Raw genomic sequence first — 17,980 nt, forward strand, 5'->3', positions numbered from 1 at the left:
CGTGACTTGGCATGCTCTTTGGGTTGCTCATTCATCCACGTTGTCTCTGCTCTTCCCCGCCGCGTGCACGCTGAGTTGTTTGTTGAGCGCGAGATTCGGCGTATCTTGCAACTCTTTTGTGAGATAGTTTGGGAAAAGATTGGTTGAAGAGCGGATACGGCTTGTGGGGAGAAGACGGAAGAGAGCGGGAAGGTGGTGGGTGCTCCGAGCGGGGGTGCGGCGAGCGAAGGGTTGCGTGGCTAGTGAGCCTTGCACGTTTTCCGTACGTTCTACATTCGCTTTTCGCTGACTTAGTGGCGTTTCTGTTTTTATTTCAATTCGTAATCACTTTTGTGCTCGCTTCGCCTCTCCGTGCACTCGGTACGCGACACTTTTTATTATTATGCTCCTTAGCGGCGAGAGACGAGGTAGTGAGTGCTCTGTTGCTGTTCTTCGTGCTCGTTATCTTGTTGTTGTTTTCCTCTTACATTTTCCATTCCATCCGACTCGGACTTTTGATAGAGAGAATTTGATTTCTTTCTAATTATTGCTTAGTCTGGCGGATTGTTGCGATTCATGACATATTTTAGAGGCGCTGGATCGGGATCGGGACCGGGATCGGAATCGGGAAAGTCAATTGATGGGAACTATGCGGCGCGGCCCGCGGCAGGCGAGCACCCAAGACCCAAGACAAATGGAAAGTGAAAAGGCTGATATGGCGCATATGAAATAATTGTGAAAATAGACGAAGCAGAGAATCCGGCAAGTCGGGAAAAATTGAATAAGTTGAATAATAGGAACCCAAAATGATCTGACGATTCCTAGATAAAACGGTTGCCAGTGCGAGCGAGCGGGACAGAAGGAGCCGAAAGGTGGAGCGGTTCGGTCGCGTTGTGTTTTATTATAATTTGAATAATTTCATTACAATGGCGATTACGAGTTCTCGAATTCGCTGCCAGTGTGTGATGTGATGGGAATAACTGTCCCGAACAAGGAACAAGGTAAATTGGTGCAAGGCGAGTGCGAGTTCGGCCACGTCCTTCGTCTGCAACAGGACTCTTCTGGGAGACGGCGCGATGGAGATCAAGGCAAGTCTTTTGCAATAATTCATGCACAAATAAATAAGTACTCGGCCCAGGAGGAGGCGAAATGGGGGGTAGCGTGTCCCGGCCAGAATTAGAACAAACTCAGACGCGGAGCAAACAAGAAACTGAGCCGGAGACACACAACCGCAGGTTTTAACCCCGATAATAAATTAGCCATCAATTAATCGCTTCCTCCTTTTCGGTTCCAATAATTTTTCCTGCTTTCGTGTGCGAGGACGGGAAGTCGTCCTGGCGGAGTTGGGGTGGTCGAGTGCCTTTGCACGGAGCACTTGCACCCTCTCCCTGGATCACAGGCCACCCTACGCCCTTGCCGACCTGCTCCCTTCCCGCAGCCCTCCGCCAGCCGCCTATATCGCAATTCCATACATCTGCCAACATGTGTACTGCGGATTGGAGAGAACCTCGCAGGGCTACAGTGCACCGCTCGAGTGTTGTGCTGTGTGTGCACGGGTCATTGTTTCGAGAGCGGTGCCGCTCTGTTTTGTCTCGTGTGACATTGAGTGTGTGCTTCTTCCGCTCACTCGCTGATTCGCACTCGGAATATGATTCAAGTTTGATGGCTGAGCGAATCGTTTCGATTTTGTGTGTTATTATTGTTTTTAATTTCTTAGAGGGTCTGGGGTCTGTGTTTTTTCTTTACATGCAAGATATGGGTGTACACATTCAGTTCACAAGGTGTTCGCGGCAAGGTCACCCCGCGTGGATAACTTACTGATCGTCTACTTAGCAATGAAAATTTGGTCGAAAAATACTGCGACCTGGAATACCTGTTCCCCCTGGAAATGATCTTCAAAATTAAAATGAAATAATTTCATAAGAAGAATATCTGGCAAATAACTTTAAATATGTGGTTTGATGAAATTCATGAGCATGAAATAGAAGAAAGAGTTGAGGAGGGAGTTGTGCTCTTTACTAGTTTGTCATATTATTTAAGATTTAAAAAAAGTTCTTGCGTATGCTATTGCATTCCCGATACAAATGGCAATTATCTGCAATTTTAAAATATTGTGTAAAACAAAGCCTTATTAAAATCGATTCACATTTTGTCTGTCTGTCTGTCACAGCTACTTTTCTCCAAAACGGCTAAACCGACCCGAACGAAATTTGGTGGACAGATGGGAACTATGAAATCCCACGCATATATGTAGTGAGTGACATAAATTTAAGTGGAGTTTGAAAGTGGCTCCCCATAAATGGAAAGGGCGGATGCGAAATTTTTTTTTGAATCAATATAGTTATGTTGGAATCAGTTGAAAGGTCTCGATTAGTACTTTCCGAAACTGATATTAGTTTTGACGAAGGTTTCAAAATGCGCGAGTAAAGAGGCAAAATGTACGCACTTAAGGGGTCATCCCGTGTGAAGGCCGTTTTTTTGAATTTTTTTTTTAAATTATTTTGGAGGACTGGATAAAGATAGATACGTGATTTTTTCACCATATGTTTATTGATATCTCTAGTATATGTGAAAAAGTTTTCAGCTTGATAGCATAGCTAGTTTTCGGAATACGTGTCAATTTATGCACCCATCTCCAAAAAAAGGTCGTTTTCTGCCGCCACGCTGGAGGGCGCTGTGTTCATCTGGAAAAAAAAAACTAAACGGCATTTTAATGTGGACAATATTCCACATAATTAGAAAATATTGAAAGGTAAATTTTTGGTGGGCTTATAAACTTAATTTTTTGGATTTAGGTGATTTTTTACGGCTTTTTTTTTTATGAATAAAAAAAAACGACCCTACCCATTGCAATTATCCTAGTTTGGGGACCGCAGAAATATGTATTAAAGAAGTCGTGAAAATTTCAAAGAATTTGGTTGGATAGATTTTCAAGATGCAGTTTCGAGAAAAACTCATTTGAAAATTTAAATTGTGATTATCAACAGTAAAATTTTAACTGACCATTAATCCAAGTCCAGATCAATGCATTTAACGACTCATTGTTATTCCGGGTCTCTGCTCCTAAACATCTGTTCAACAGATCATCTCGTGACAAATCTTCGTAGATTGGTTTGATGACTGTTTGAACTTCTTCAGTTAAAGGTGTCTTCTCGTGGTGGAAACTATCCAGTTCTCCTTTAGCTTCCGCTTTGCGCCATTTGCACCAACTGTCCTCGACCTGCTGGACAATTTTGATGCTGAGGATTTTCGTCTGTAGAACATTTATGGAAGAAAATTGCCCAAATTTCTTGCTTCATTCCTTCTATCGAATTTGGCTGTCGACGAATAGCTAGCCCAAAAAATGTAGTGAGGTCATTAATAACCTTATCAGTAAGTTTTCCAGCCCCTTTTTCACCAATGCCTTTGTGATTCTTCTTTGCATTTCTAAGCCGCGCTCTCATTCTTTTCTTGACATGTCCTACGCATTCCTTTTTTACTGCTACGTATATTTTATTATTTGCAGAAATTTACAGAAATACCGGAGAAAACTCCAGCAAAATCCAATATACAATATACAATTGGAACATCCATCTTCATACTTGCTAAAAGTTTCTTTGCTGATGTTGATGCGAAGTCCTTTTTCTTCTCTGATAAGTATCGATTCCCATGAAATACTCGTTTTTTAGTGCGAGCATGACGTTGAACGTTAAAGCGATCTCCCTTCGTACGATCTATTTAAAAAAATCACTGAACACACAAACAGCACAATACTTACAACAAAATATAATTGAGTATAGCTTGAAAGCCTTTCAGTGCTCACTTTAGACTGGATTATCCTTTTTATTCTAAACAGCAAATAAGTTGATTGGTTTTCCATCTTTTTATATTTATACCTGTGCTCGAATTTATAAGGCTCAGATAAAAAACTAACAGATGAAAAAAAGATTCGATGCTCTTTCTCATCCAGTACTCTAGCCGCGGCTGCAAACTCCTTACCTGTTTAACGCTGTAATTTCTGAACGACTCGGAATATCGGAAAATCCCTTTGGCCACATATTCTCCACTATATATAGATACAATTCATGCAAAGAAAATCGAATTTTCCAACCCGACACACGGGATGACCCCCTTAAAGTGAGACAGGACTCATTTTCGGAAACTGCCTAACCCAAAAATCCGAAAAAAAATCAGAGAAGTGCGATGAAATCTAGGCCCTAAAATATGTCCCATTCCGATATGTGCTTAAGTAAACTTACTAATAGTGTACTATAAAGAGAAATTGACTGAACTTTGTCTAACTTTATTAAAAATCGGTTTACTGTCTTTTTTTTTGAAGATGGAAATCTTTAAAAGAGTGGTCTGGACACTCCAGCGTGTGGGATTTTTACCCACTAAAACCACCCCTGACTCCCTTCCCGCCCCGCGGAACCACCATAAGGTATTATAATATATCACGGGGCGAAGTCAGCTTTCTCTACCTTAGTCACCTCCCTTCTATATGCGGCGCACGTGATCGCGCCTGTCTCCTTTCCTCTGCTTTTCGCAGTTTGGTTTGGATAGATCCGATCACGGAGTTGACCGCATCCCAATATTCTTGATGTGCTACCATTTTCGGCACCAGATTTTCTGGTACCAGCACCTCTCCTAGAGTCTCCTCTAGATTTCTCCTTTCTTCCACAAATCTCGGACAGTGGAAGAATACATGTTCTGGGTCCTCTGGGACTCTATCGCAATTTGGACAGTCGGATGAGGTCTCCAATTTAAACCTGTGCAGGTATTGGCAATATCCTGCGTGCCCCGTGAGAAACTGAGTGGGTGAGATTATAATTAATCTCATCGTGTTGTCTCTCCAACCACTCCCCGATGGCAAGAATGAGCTTGTGAGTCCACCGACCTTTTCCCGAGCGTTCCCACCGCCATCTAGATGGATGGATGGATCTCTCCCTCTCAGCATTCCTGGTCTGCGATAAGGGAGTGATTGGCTTCGCATTGTATATATTCGCCATCTCATCTGCCAAGATGTCAATCGCCATCATTCCAGAGATGACGAATGCTGCATCATCTAAGACAGTCCCGAAGGCAGAGCATACCCTCAGGGTTGTTCTCCTGTAGATTTCACTCAGTTTGTTAGTGCTGACTGACATCCGCAACGCCTTCCTCCAAGCTGGGATCACATAGAGCATGATTAAGGCCACCACCCTGGCTATAAGCAATCTACAGGTATGCCGTGGCCCTCCGAGTTCGTCATCATCCTCGCCAGGGCCCTACTAGCAGTGGATGATTTATCGCAAACATACTGCACGTGTTGCTTCTAGCTTAGTTTCCTGTCTATCACCACCCCCAAGTTGGAAGTGATGATATGTTTCCCGATTCTAATACAAGCGTAATTTGTTTTCCGGCGTTTAGTGATGAGGAACGCTTCTGTTTTTTCCTCCACAAGATACAGACCAAAGCTCTCTAGCCAACTTTTAGCAGCACTGACTGCCTCGCCTGAGTATAACTCAGCATCTTCGAGATGCTTTGCGATAACAACCAGCGCTGTGTCGTCAGTGTAACCCAACACTGTGGCTTCCCTCGGAAGGGGAAGATTCAGTACATCGTTGTACATGATGTTCCACGGTAGTGGCCACAAAACGGAGCACTGCGGGACACCCGCGGAATCAACATATTCCTGGGGTCCGTCATCGGTGTCATACTAGAACCTCCTTTCTGTTAAATAACTATCGACGATAGCAGCGAGATAGGCGGGAATACCAACCTTCGCTAGGAATTTGCGTAGTAGATTCCAATTGGCCGAATTGAATGCATTTTTCACGTCCAGGGTTACTACCACGCAATATTTGCTGATACTACCCTTTACGTGTATTGCATCTTCGGTCAAGTCAGTAACCAATTTGATGGCATCAATGGTTGATCTGGCTTTATGGAACCCATACTGCTAATCTGGAAGGCCCCCTTGGCTCTCAGCAACCAGGAGTAATCTATTATATTATAGATTACCCGTTCTAACATTTTCCGCACAGTGTCCAAAAGACATATGGGTCTATATGAGGATGGTTTACCTGATGGTTTGCCAGGCTTCCATGTCGCTGGAAATATCCCCTCAGACATGCACGCCTCGAATAATTCAGCAAACATGTCCGGCCTGGATTTCACGGCAAGCTTAAGGGCGCTCCGTCCAGGCCCTGCGCTTTATTGTCTTCAATTCTACCGCAGATCTCCAGAAGCTCGTCTCTGTTGACTGGCGGGATTGCCGTCAGATTCCAAAGTAGTTACAGTGTGTTGGTGCTTTCCTCTTGCTGGGGGAATAACCCCTGGATGATTTTCGGCAAAGCAGCTTTGCTGCACCCTTGGACTACGACGCCTTGCGTCGAGAACAAGACTGTCAAGCATTTCCTCGAATTTGGACAGTGTCAGACTTGATGGGGCGTAAAAGTTGTACACATATGTCCCGTTTATTTTTGCCCACACAAGACGCTTTATGTCTGACTCCCAGTACATTGTATGGGATGTCGACCGCATGCCCATATCGCCGCTCCACCAGTCGAATCTGTAACCCATACGCCATCGTGACGGTTTCTATAGGGTTAGCTAATGATGGCAATTTCCACCTCGGATTGATAGGTTGTCTGCTCGAGTAAATCTTGAGCGACCCTGCAATGATTGAGGTTTGTTTGGATAAACCTCATTTTTTCATTGATCCGGCCATTTAGCACTTCCAGCAATATGCCGGTAATCCTGTCCCTCACTTCCTTCGCGCAGACGGCAAACAACCCATCGGATTCGAACCTTCCCGGCCGCCAATAACTTCTGCGCTGCATCCACTAGTAATCGCAATGTGGCCTTTTAAGTATTGCCATAGGCTTTCCGCAAACTCACAATGGACTCCTCGGCAAATTCCTCCAACTTGAACTGTTCCATCAGGCAGTGCAAATTTCTCCTTTTAATGTCCCTTCATCCTTGCACCTCATGTTTTTGGGTCCGTTCTGTGACATTCTCCCCAAGTGAGTTCTTAATCTGAGTTCGGAAGCCATCAGTTTTCTTCAAGCTAGTTTTTTTCAGCTCAAACACGAGGTCACCTTTCTGGGTCCTTCGAATCTTGCTTACATTTCCGCCTAGATCTTTTAGGTGGGGGTCAGCTTTGATCTTTCTCAGTATCTCCGCGTAGGATAAACTTCTATTGCTGGAGATCACAATTGCTTCTGAGCGAATTCGCATTTTTGCCTTTTTCTTCACCTTTTTATTAGCAACCTTGGTCCATCCACCGTTTTCATTCATTGGGGGATCTGCTTTTTCTCTTCGGTGCTTTTAGTTCCGTTTTTTCGTAACTATTTGTATGACCTTTTTCCTCTTAGGAGCCTACTGATTTCCCAGAAGATCCCCATCTTTTTCTCGCACGCTCTTGTTTGGTGGCAGGTTGATACGTGCAATACGGTTAGGTGTCACTTGGGTCGCCTGTGACACCGTTGGAGCAACAGATTTCGACTTGCCCTTGGAATTTCGTTCCTCTTGCTGCAGTTTGTTGTAGAGCACTCTAATAGCTCTCACCATATTTTTTATGGCTTGGTGCACGTTGTGCTTGTCCTTGATGAACTCAGACTCCATTCCACTATTTTTGCACCAAACTGTGTGAACGATAATCCCCCTGTTTCAGGGCTCTGCTCTCCATGAGTCCTAACTGGATTACTAGTTTTAAATAGTCCTTCACATTTGGTATTCATTGACCTTCCCTCCGTTTTATCTTTTTTGATGTTTGACATTGGCGGAGATCTCAAAGTTGACGAACTTCTTCTAAATGGTTCGTTTTTCTGGTCCTGGAGTACCTCCTGCTGCTATTCCTTTTGAATATGTGCGGTCGGTGTTGCTGCTGTCGTCCAGCGATCTGCTTTCAATTCATCCTTTGATTTTATCCCTGGTGTTCTTGGTAGAGTGGTGCTTCGCTTGAACGCTTCCTTTTCCAAATCTAAAACACCTGTAGCATTAGATGCCACCGAGGCATTGCTGTCGAAGGGTATCGACGACGGGAGCCCGCTTGGTCATTCCCAAAAGCCGCTGATACTGAGGTTCTGAACCCCTGCACCGTAATTTTCCTCCTCACGTCTTCCATAGTGGTTTTATGTTCTGGGTATTATTCCTTTTGGTTCACGCACCAGACATGAGCAAACACTAGCCCATGCACAGTCAGTAAAGAAAAGTGCATGAACATATATTTACACATCAATAGGTATGCCTCAATCTGCCAGCTGAGGGCGCGCCTGATCAGAGATCTGGCTACTCCTCATAGATCTGTATGTCTGCCTGTGTGTCTGTCCGCCGCACGCATTTTTTTCGACTATAGGAGCGATTGGCACCAAATTTGGTGGAAAGGTGGGAACTGTGAGCGCCCACGCATACAGTGAGTTACATCTTTTTACGTCGAATTTAAGGGAGGGACATGCAAAAGAGGGGTGTCATTTTTTTCACGAAATATAGTCATGTGGGGTATCAAATGAAAGGTCTCGGTTAGTATTTTCCAAAGCTGGTCTTAGTTTTGAAATTTGTTGGAAAGGCGGGGAGTTTGGGGGGGTGGAAAGTGATCATTTATTTAACGAGCCCATTCTCAGAAGCTGCCCAGTCGGAAAATCTAGCAAAAATCAAGAAGCTACTACGATATGGTGGCTAGGCTCCCAAATACGTTTCATACCGATATCGCTGCAAAAAAAGTTAATATACTTAACTACTGAACTATAATGTTCAGTAATTGGCTGCAGAATCCCCCTTAAATTCTTCCTAGCACCACGAAATGTAGCAATGTAGGTTATACTATATAGCTTGATTCTACCATATTTGGTGGAAATCGCACTATTACTAGCAAAGTTATAATAGGTCAAACTTGTCACTTCTTTGGAAATTCAAGATTCTGAATGTCAGTATCACCCGAAACTGAATATTCTCACATAATATATGCGTATATTACGTGTTACATACAATTCACACTCAAATGTCTTTATAAAAGAAACACACAAAACCTTTCATACCTGAAACGTCCAGATTTTAGATCAGACGACAATGCTTTGCTTGGTTTCATGAAAAAGTGTACACCCCATTTTTGAGGAGAACTAGTGCAACTAGATTTCTCAATCAGAACAAAATCTCCGATTGTTTATAATTTACCTCAGCAACCCTACACGTTAGACCAAAATCGCATTGGGGAAAAGTTTGTTTGTTTGTTCGTGTCGTGTAAGCTGCATATATGACATACAGAACCAAATAAAAAAATTGTCTGTGTTTACGCGTCTCCCCCCTTAATTTTGGAGAACTGTTATGATCTAATTATTCACAAAGATTCTTTTATTTGCTGTAACTGGCGGAAAACTCCAGTAGAATTAAATTAATTAAGAGCTAATGAGTGGCTAAATATACGCGTTATTACGGTGACCGTAAGAATTCCGCATAAGCCAAATTTTGAAAATCATATTTTTTCTTAGAACATTCCTTGAAATCAGGTTCAAGATAAAGATAATTTATTATACGAAGCTATTATTGTTCAATGGAAAGTCTGATAATTTCCATTTTAATTATATCACATTCGTATGAAATGCAGTTATGTTTCGCCAATTTTTCTCTACTTCTGATTCGATTTCACACGAACTCTAGTCGGACGTTGAAACTCATGAAAATTTTACTAATAAAAAATGTATTATTGTTATTTTTGTTGTTTTCTCCTCTACTTAGTAATGTATGAGCAGATACTATGTGCTTATGTATGGATGTGACGTAAAGATGGTTTTTCGGAACAAAGCAGCGAACACTGGATCAAATAAAGCATCTAATAAGAAATTTAATAAAAAAGTGAAGTAAAGTATGCTCGAGCAAGTTAAACTGCTCGAGTGTGTGTAATGTGGAAAGAGAAATTCAAAGTAGAGATGAAAAGAAAGAAACATTGAGGAGTACGTGCAATCATGAAAACACGATGAGTAATGCATGTTGAGTTTTAGAATAATCGTGTGTACGCACATATGTATATTTGTATATTGTACAAATATTCAAGACGATTCCAGTTATGGTGTAAAGGAAAATTGCAAAATAATACATAAAATTGCTTCCGTTTAAATGGATAACTGGTTAAAAATAATAAAAATACAAAATAAAAATTCTGTAATATTTTATGCCTCAAATTTTGGTATACAATTAGTAAATTAGGAATTTTTATAAAGAAAAAAACAGATCGTTTTTGTTTACACAAAACCTTATTAAAATCGGTTTACTGTCTGTCTGTCTGTCTGTCCGTCACACGTATTTTTCTCGGAGACGGTAGAAATCAAATTTGGTAGAAAGGTGGGAACTGTGAACGCTCACGCATACAGTGAATTACATCTTTTTACATCGAATTTAAGGGGGGGGGGGTCCTCATACATGCAAAAACAAATTTTTTTTCATCAAATATAGTCATGTGGGGTATCAAATTAAAGGTCTCGATTAGTACTTTTCAATGCCGATCTTAGTTTTGACATTCGTTGGAAGGGTGGGGAGCGCGGGGGGTTGAAAGTGATCACTTCTTTAAGGGGGCCATTCTCAGAAACTACCAAACCGAAAAATCTGAAAAAAATCAGGAGGCTGCCACTATATGGTGCCTGGGCTCCCAAATACCTTCTATGCCGATATCTGTTTAAATAAAGTTAATAATATTATATTACTACAATTTTTTGTAATTGGTTAGAAACCCCCCTTAAGTTCATCCTACTACCATGAAATTTCGCAGTGATATAGGCTATAATATAGAGCATGATCTTACCAAGTTTGGTGGAAATTGCACTATTACTAACAAAGTTATAATACTTCAAATTTGTTGCTTCTTTGAAAATTGATGGCTATGAATGTCAATATCACCCGAAAGTGGATACTCTCACATAATATATGGATATATTACGTGCTACGTACTAAGAAATACACAAAACCTTTCGTACCTGAAGCGTGCAGCTTCCGGTTTCCCGGCTTGTTTTAATTAGAGACAACCTGATATATTTTTGCACATATCGATATTTCGGAACCCAATTGCTCCCGTTCTCAGCACTTCTAACAATCTCATTTCTCTATTTGATGTAGTGTCTTCGGGATACAACTCATCATCAAATCATCAAAGCTCTAGTATCTTTCCTAGAAAGATTTTTAGTCCCCTTTGGAGTTGCGCTTGGAAGGTACCATCCGTTTTCGGTGATTTCAGTGGTCCAAAAGTTCCTAGTGCCCTTCCCTTGCGTCTACTATTGGGGTGTCATACAAAATGAGTTCTGAGAAAGGGACCACCTTCTTATTTTCTATAAATATTCATTCGTCCTTTCTCAGAGAGACAGTGGATATTCATCTGTCCTTGGGTAAAACCCCGTATAATCTGGATGCTCCTAAGATTTTCTGAAGCTATTTTGTATTCGGAGAAGAAATTCTGGTCGTATTGCTGATGAACGCATTCTTTGGAATCCTTCCAGGTCGGAGTTATCTTTGGAAGGGCCGCATGATTTTCACCCGGGCCCCAGTTGGTCGAGAATACTAATTTCTGTTAAATGAGGCTTAAAATAAATTTTATTGTTCTGCTTATAACGATTATATATATACAATAAAGGCAATACTGAACTGCTTTCCTTGCTGCCGAATACCATGTTCTTATAGCAACCGGAAAAGTGTAATTGCTACTTAAAAACGCTCAGAGAATTCTTTAATTTGATAAAAATAAACAATTTGTGAATATGGGAAAGCTTTGCTTTAAAAAAAAAAGAGGTTTATAAAAAAAATACTCTCTATTAAATTTAAGATTTAGGAGACTCCAAAAGATTTTCCTGCTTGAACGATGGTCTGAAGTGGATGGAGGACACATAGTCAACCAGTTCCAGTACAACCCCACAGAAGTCAGCATGTGTTTTGTAGCTAATTTGGCAAAATAGATTCTTTTTGAAGTTATTTGTCTCCCGTCCTCCCCCCATCTAATGCGATTCAGGGGTTTTGAACCCTTGAATTTGGAGTTACAACGTAATATTCATAGTGCCTGAAAGTTATTCACACCAGGAAAAATTCACTGGAAAAAATAATTCCTCTATTAGACAAAAGTAGCAGCGACTCTCTCTCTCTCTGACCTTATTAGTATGGAGTAACTTTTTGCTATTTAGTTTTGCCCCATTTGGAAGCAGGGTCGGTTCGTCTAAATCGGAATCGCCACTTTCCTTGGTCATATACTTGGTTCGGGTGAAGTCGAGAGGCTGACAAACCATTCATGATCTAGCGTATGAAGCCATCGCTGTTTAGGTCAGGGGATTTTGGTCGCTTCCCATTGAATTCTATGTTGAAGTCAATCTTAGCTAGTTTGATTGTTTGAGGTCTCCGTATAATTTTCTGCGCCGTTTTTCGCCTTCAGTCACTATGTGATAGAGAAATTGCTTCCCTCTTTGCCTTTCAAGCAACCTTTTCGCTGGACATAGTCGTTAGGCGTCTCTTTTCAAGTTAGCAAGCAAATCGGCTTCAGCTTGTGCAGCATCCAATTTTTCTGCTTCCAAATCAATGCTTGCAGGTGTTTTGAAATAAATTCTTGAAATAATTCTTCCTGCTTTTGGTAATAAGTTTTACTTGATCAAACTTATTACCGAAAGCAGGAAGAATTGATTCAAGAATTTATTTGAAAACATCTGCAAGCATTGACTACCTCTAAATTTTGACTCACGATATGAACCTTCACTAAAAGTGGCTTTACAACAAGTCTTTTAAGGCATTTGAAAGGCCTTGCAATATCCTGCAATTGCTGCTTGATGCCTTTATCGCTTTACGAGTTAAAAAGTTGATTTGAAAGGGATTAGGCCTGTTCCGAACCACAAGAACTCCACCAACAACGACATGTCTGATGAACACTAGCTTTTAGTTGATGCTATCACTTCGAAGGACGAAGTACATCTGTTTAATAGTATCTCATTATCTGTGTACAATCTTAATGTGTCTTGCAAGCTGTGGCGCATTAACGTATGCGCCCGCTTGTATTTTACGGTTACGATTCCTCGAAGGGACTTCAAACTGCTTTTTGCTCATACGCACATTCGCATTTTAAGTTACCATCAGCCTGTTCTTAGCTTCTCGGAAAGTCTTCATGGGACCTCAACGAGATTGTTAGAAACCAACAAAGAGGGCGCGTATGTATAGTTGGCCAACTATGCCCCCGCCTGGAGATCACCATATATGTATATATTACTGTGTCAAATGAATTGAATATTTTTTATTTCGTGGGGTCCTTCGCAATCAGATGTCAATCAAATCGGAAGCTCCATTGGACATAGATTGAAACACGTAGATCATCATGCATTAGTCCCCACCTTGACAAGGTTTATAGTTTGCGTAGGTTTTTGTAACAAAGGCAACATTTTGGTAACCAATAGTTTGGAGATTCTGTTGTCATATCTGATTTGATTTCCTGGAATCATCGCAAATAGCTTGGAGATTCTGTCTTCATATCTGATTTGATTTCCTTGAATCATCGTCTCAGAACTACAAACATCCCGATTTCGCGCCGGGATCGACCAATTCGATCCGACTTCCTGGCCTACCGCATCGCTCCATCTGTAGTGCATTGTTACGGTCTAGAATAAAGTGTTCTAACACGCCTCAAGGACCATATCCAATTGGATTTTCCCGACAACAATTATACTATTACTTGCTGTATTTCAGGCTGTTGGCTTACCGAACATTTACACTTCGATTTAGAATAAATTTTTGATTTTGCGGTGCTTTTGACTTTTACGAAGCCCTGTTGTTTCCCTCCCTGTAGTGACCAACGTCGCCTTTCTCCCCGGCTGCATAGAGTAGAGGCAGCGCTGCAGTTGGATCAAAACATGGCCGGTACACATCAAATGCCTAGATATTCCTGCAGTATTTTTGGAGATTCGAGCAAAGTTTACCAACAACATATCCTATCGCTGCAACACTTGCCATGGTTCCAGGCTGTCAGATGTGATACAGCTGCTATGACCTTGGCAGCCATTCAGCGGCCGATGAGGTTTCTACTTTGGTACAGAAATTGAATGGCGTCCCTCTACCGGCGGTATCTACTGTATTTTCAACTGTTTCTATTTCTCCTTCTGCCAAGGATGACTTAATCAAACCCAGCGATTTACCACAATCACTGAATTCCGCCGAAAACGTGAATCACAACACTGGTGCAGTGCTAAAAATGCAACGATCTACTAAGTCGTCGCTATCTACGTGTTCCCGGTGGCTTAGGAATTCGTTCGACGAGACTTTGACTTCTGAAAAAGCGCTTCCTACTGTAGTTAACAGTGTAACTTCAACATCTCCTCAGGAGTCTATGCACCAGACCTCTCAATCTGAGTTCATTTCATCTGTAATGCCTTGCTACATCAGAATTGCTTCCACTGGCTTTATACTCCTTACCCAGCGGCCCCTATGCGACGAGTTACGGTCTACTGAGCCTCCGATCCTATCGTGCTTTCAACGGGACAATATCCGCAGCCTCCTCAGCAAGTCTCGAATCGGAACACAGGCGCTCCACTTTTTGACATCGTTCCCGTCGCCAACGAAGCTCCACATCCCGCTGCTGCCATATATCCTCACACTTCATCCACCCATACCAACGGCCCCAAGCTAAAAGTGGCATCCCCACCTAGACATCTCTTTATCTCCAGGCAGGCGTTCGCAACTTCTACGAACGATGTACTGGAGTATATAAAGAGCAAAGTTGGTTTACTTTCTCTGTCCTGCGTCAAACTGAAAAAAATACAACAACGCCGACCGGGTGATTGCGTCTTTCAAAGTGACTTACCCACAGGAATTTGATGTCCTCGGGGGGTAATTTTCAGGGCAACCCGCCTGATTCCCCGAGCAATAAAACTAGATTCATGTTTACTATCCGTCTGTTTTATCAGAATGTTAGAGGTTTAAGAACCAAGCTGGAGGCTTTTAATTTATCCGCGCTGGCTCAGCAACACCATGCCATCTGTATGTCTGAAACCTGGGTGGACGATGCCATATTAAATTTAAATGTATCAGGAAACTGCAGATGTTCCACTGGAAATGTCATAGTTCTAATAAATCTACGCAACACCCGTCTGCTGGCATTACCAGTACTGATTTGAGTTAGTCTACCAATGTGCTGTTTTTATGAGTCCCTCCTACGTTCCAAACTAACTTTTTAAAGTAGGTCTCCTTAGCTACTCAGACCAATAACATAAAAGTCCTCAGTCCACGTCAACGGCTGCCTCTGCGAACCTGCTAAAGATGTCGCCAAATAGCTACAGCGAGTCATGTCCCTAGACATCGAATCGCCCCACAATTAACGGCTTCGATACTGTTTTGTTCATTACGGAAGCCTCACCAAGTCAGCCGACCCCCACTAGTAAGTTTTATTCTCGTCATTTTCGGTGATGCATTTTATACCTAAATAACACGTGTGGTGATATTTTCCTTAGTTAGCAATCTGAAATACCACAAAGTTCTTGCTCTTTCTTTACCTATCCCCTGAGATGCTGCAGGGCCCACAAGCTTCCAAACGAAAGCTACTTATCCATACTCCTTGCACAACCGAACTTAGGGCCAGCTATGGCAGAGATTTGGATTATTACTTTTGACAATTATCAGTAAATAGACATCTTTATTGGATGCTTTTAGGAAGAAAAACTTTCAAGGCTCAATATTTTCAGTTGTTAGAACTAACGTTCTTGTATGTACGAATATTTGCTTGACTTACTGTGTGTCTGATGGAAAACGACCAAAATAATATTATTACATTATCCATATCATAGTTACTAACATACAATATAGACGTATGCAAACATAAAGAAATTAATTGGGAAATGAAAAAGTATAATTTAAAACACCGAATTGAATACAAAGTGATTAATTTAAATATCGATCAAGAATGGAATTGCACTGAAAAAAAACAAGATGAAAGGAATAATACGAGAACACAAGTTTTCCTCCATTTTCGAGATATTCAAGCAAGAAAACGACATAAGCGATAAAAACTCACGAATGATTATACACAAAAATGTTAGGGCAAAGTGGTAAAATGTCGGACGCGTTACTCAAATTAATTACTGTTAGTCACGTAGGCCATTGTACGTATCTAAATATATTCAATGTACGTACGGTTCATGTACTATGCAGTGGATGATACAATTTAATAACGGGCATTCACTTTAATGAGATAGAAATAAATATTTAGCAACTTTACATTCAGCATGACCTCTATAAAAGCTGGAAATTTATTTGAAAGCTGAGTATTGGGTTGGAATGCATTAAGGCCAGTGTTCGGCTGTTGAGGCTGTTTGTGGCGAGAACAGTGTTAAATGTATCTCAACCATTTCCTATTGTTATTGAATGGAAGGGTTCACAATTTCACAATTAGAATTATGCCATCATCAGCACAAGGAGTACTGGAAAACACTAAATACCCGAATTTTCCCTATCAGCAAATATTCCAATTGCTTTCCTTCTGCTGATTTGTTGGTATAGAAGAACTTAGTTGGAGTCGATGCCTTCTTTTCCGGTGGTTCTGTACCTGCTTCATGTAGTTGACGTTGCCTCCTTGTCTCGCCTTCGCTGGCCTTACTATCTTCCCTCTCCTATTGGTGTATCTACCACTTTTTGGTATAAATTAACGACTTCTGCATAGAGCGGTTATCATACTATACCTTGGCGAGTACGAATGTTCGTGCATGTATTGAAACGGCACATTGTGGACACAATTGTGTTTTATTTGTGTACCAATTTCTTACCAACCAAAAAAAAAAAATTAAATTTGAATAAACTGAAAATTATCATGTCCGCCTCCATTCCATGTTTGAAGTGTAATAAATATTGTCAACATATTGTTTTCATAACTTGTTGATACATCGAAATTGGAATATTTTAACCGAAGATGAAACCAGAAATCGATAACTTCTTAATTGGATTGAGTAATATACGGTCAGTCGCCAATAAAGTTTGAAATGTTAAATTGGAGCACATATTGCTTTAGAAACCAGATAGCGTTGAACGGTAGTATTGAGAGATAAGCGGAAAATGAATGGTGAGAGTAAAGAGATTCGATAATGGAAAATCTATTATTATTGGACAAACTTCAAACAGCAGAACAAGACGAGGAAATGATGCAATATTCGAGATTGCTCGTGAAAATAAGTTTGCTGCAGATAGAATACTAAGAAGATAAGAAAAGATATTTTTTATAGGAATTTCTGAAACGAATTTAACAAATATTTGAAAAATTTGAGTCTAGAAAATTTTCGTGTTATATATTCCTTTATATGCATATTATTATATAGTAATAACGCCCACCTATCAATGTGTCAAGGTATTTCTTAAACGATGATTATGAATGGTGTAATACTAATCCTATTGTTAATAACTCAATCTGTACCCCTGGGCTCATTCGAGATTAAGTGGTGAAATATTTTCTTGATTTTGAGAAAGAAGTCTCTCAGGGTCCTTGTGAAAGAACATTCATTAGCGATTTCAGTAAATCGAATTTTTTGCAAATATAATATATTTCATTGAAATGGAACTGAAAATCATTTACGCAATCAGCCATTAACAGGAGACCAGGTGCCCCAATGAATATCATTATAGATAGATGGATAGAGTCAGTTGAAAGTGGATTTTTGAAATAATTTATAAACAAGTCGGGAAACCGGAAGCTGGACGCTTCAGGTATGAAAGGTTTTGTATATTTCTTAGTACGTAGCACGTAATATATGCATATGTCCATTTTCGGGTGATATTGACATTGATAGTCTTCAATTTTCAAAGAAGCAACAACTTCGACGTATTATAAATTTGTTAGTAATGGTGCGATTTCCATCAAACTTGGTGTGATCATGCTCTACATTATAGCCTACATTACTGCAGAATTTCGTGCCGCTAGGATGAATTTAAGGGGGGTTTCCAGCTAATTACATAAAATTATAGTAATATACCATTATTAACTTTCTTTGAACAGATATCGGTATGAAAGGTATTTCGAAGCCAAGGCACCATATAGTGGCAGCCTCCTGAT

At 40.8% G+C, this 17,980-nt stretch overlaps 1 protein-coding gene across 1 annotated transcript in view; it reads left to right on the forward strand.

Moving 5' to 3' along the window:
* The first annotated feature begins 308 nt into the window (after window positions 1–308).
* Window positions 309–17,980, forward strand: part of LOC119655845 (mucin-5AC-like) — a 197,957-nt gene continuing 180,285 nt past the window's right edge. The window contains exon 1 of the mRNA XM_038061959.1: window positions 309–1,067. Coding sequence (XP_037917887.1) covers window positions 1,056–1,067 — 12 coding nt within the window. The 5' untranslated portion in view covers window positions 309–1,055. The remainder of the gene's footprint in view (window positions 1,068–17,980) is intronic.

The sequence above is a fragment of the Hermetia illucens genome, chromosome 4, assembly GCF_905115235.1.
Source record: "Hermetia illucens chromosome 4, iHerIll2.2.curated.20191125, whole genome shotgun sequence".
Lineage (NCBI taxonomy): Eukaryota > Metazoa > Arthropoda > Insecta > Diptera > Stratiomyidae > Hermetia > Hermetia illucens.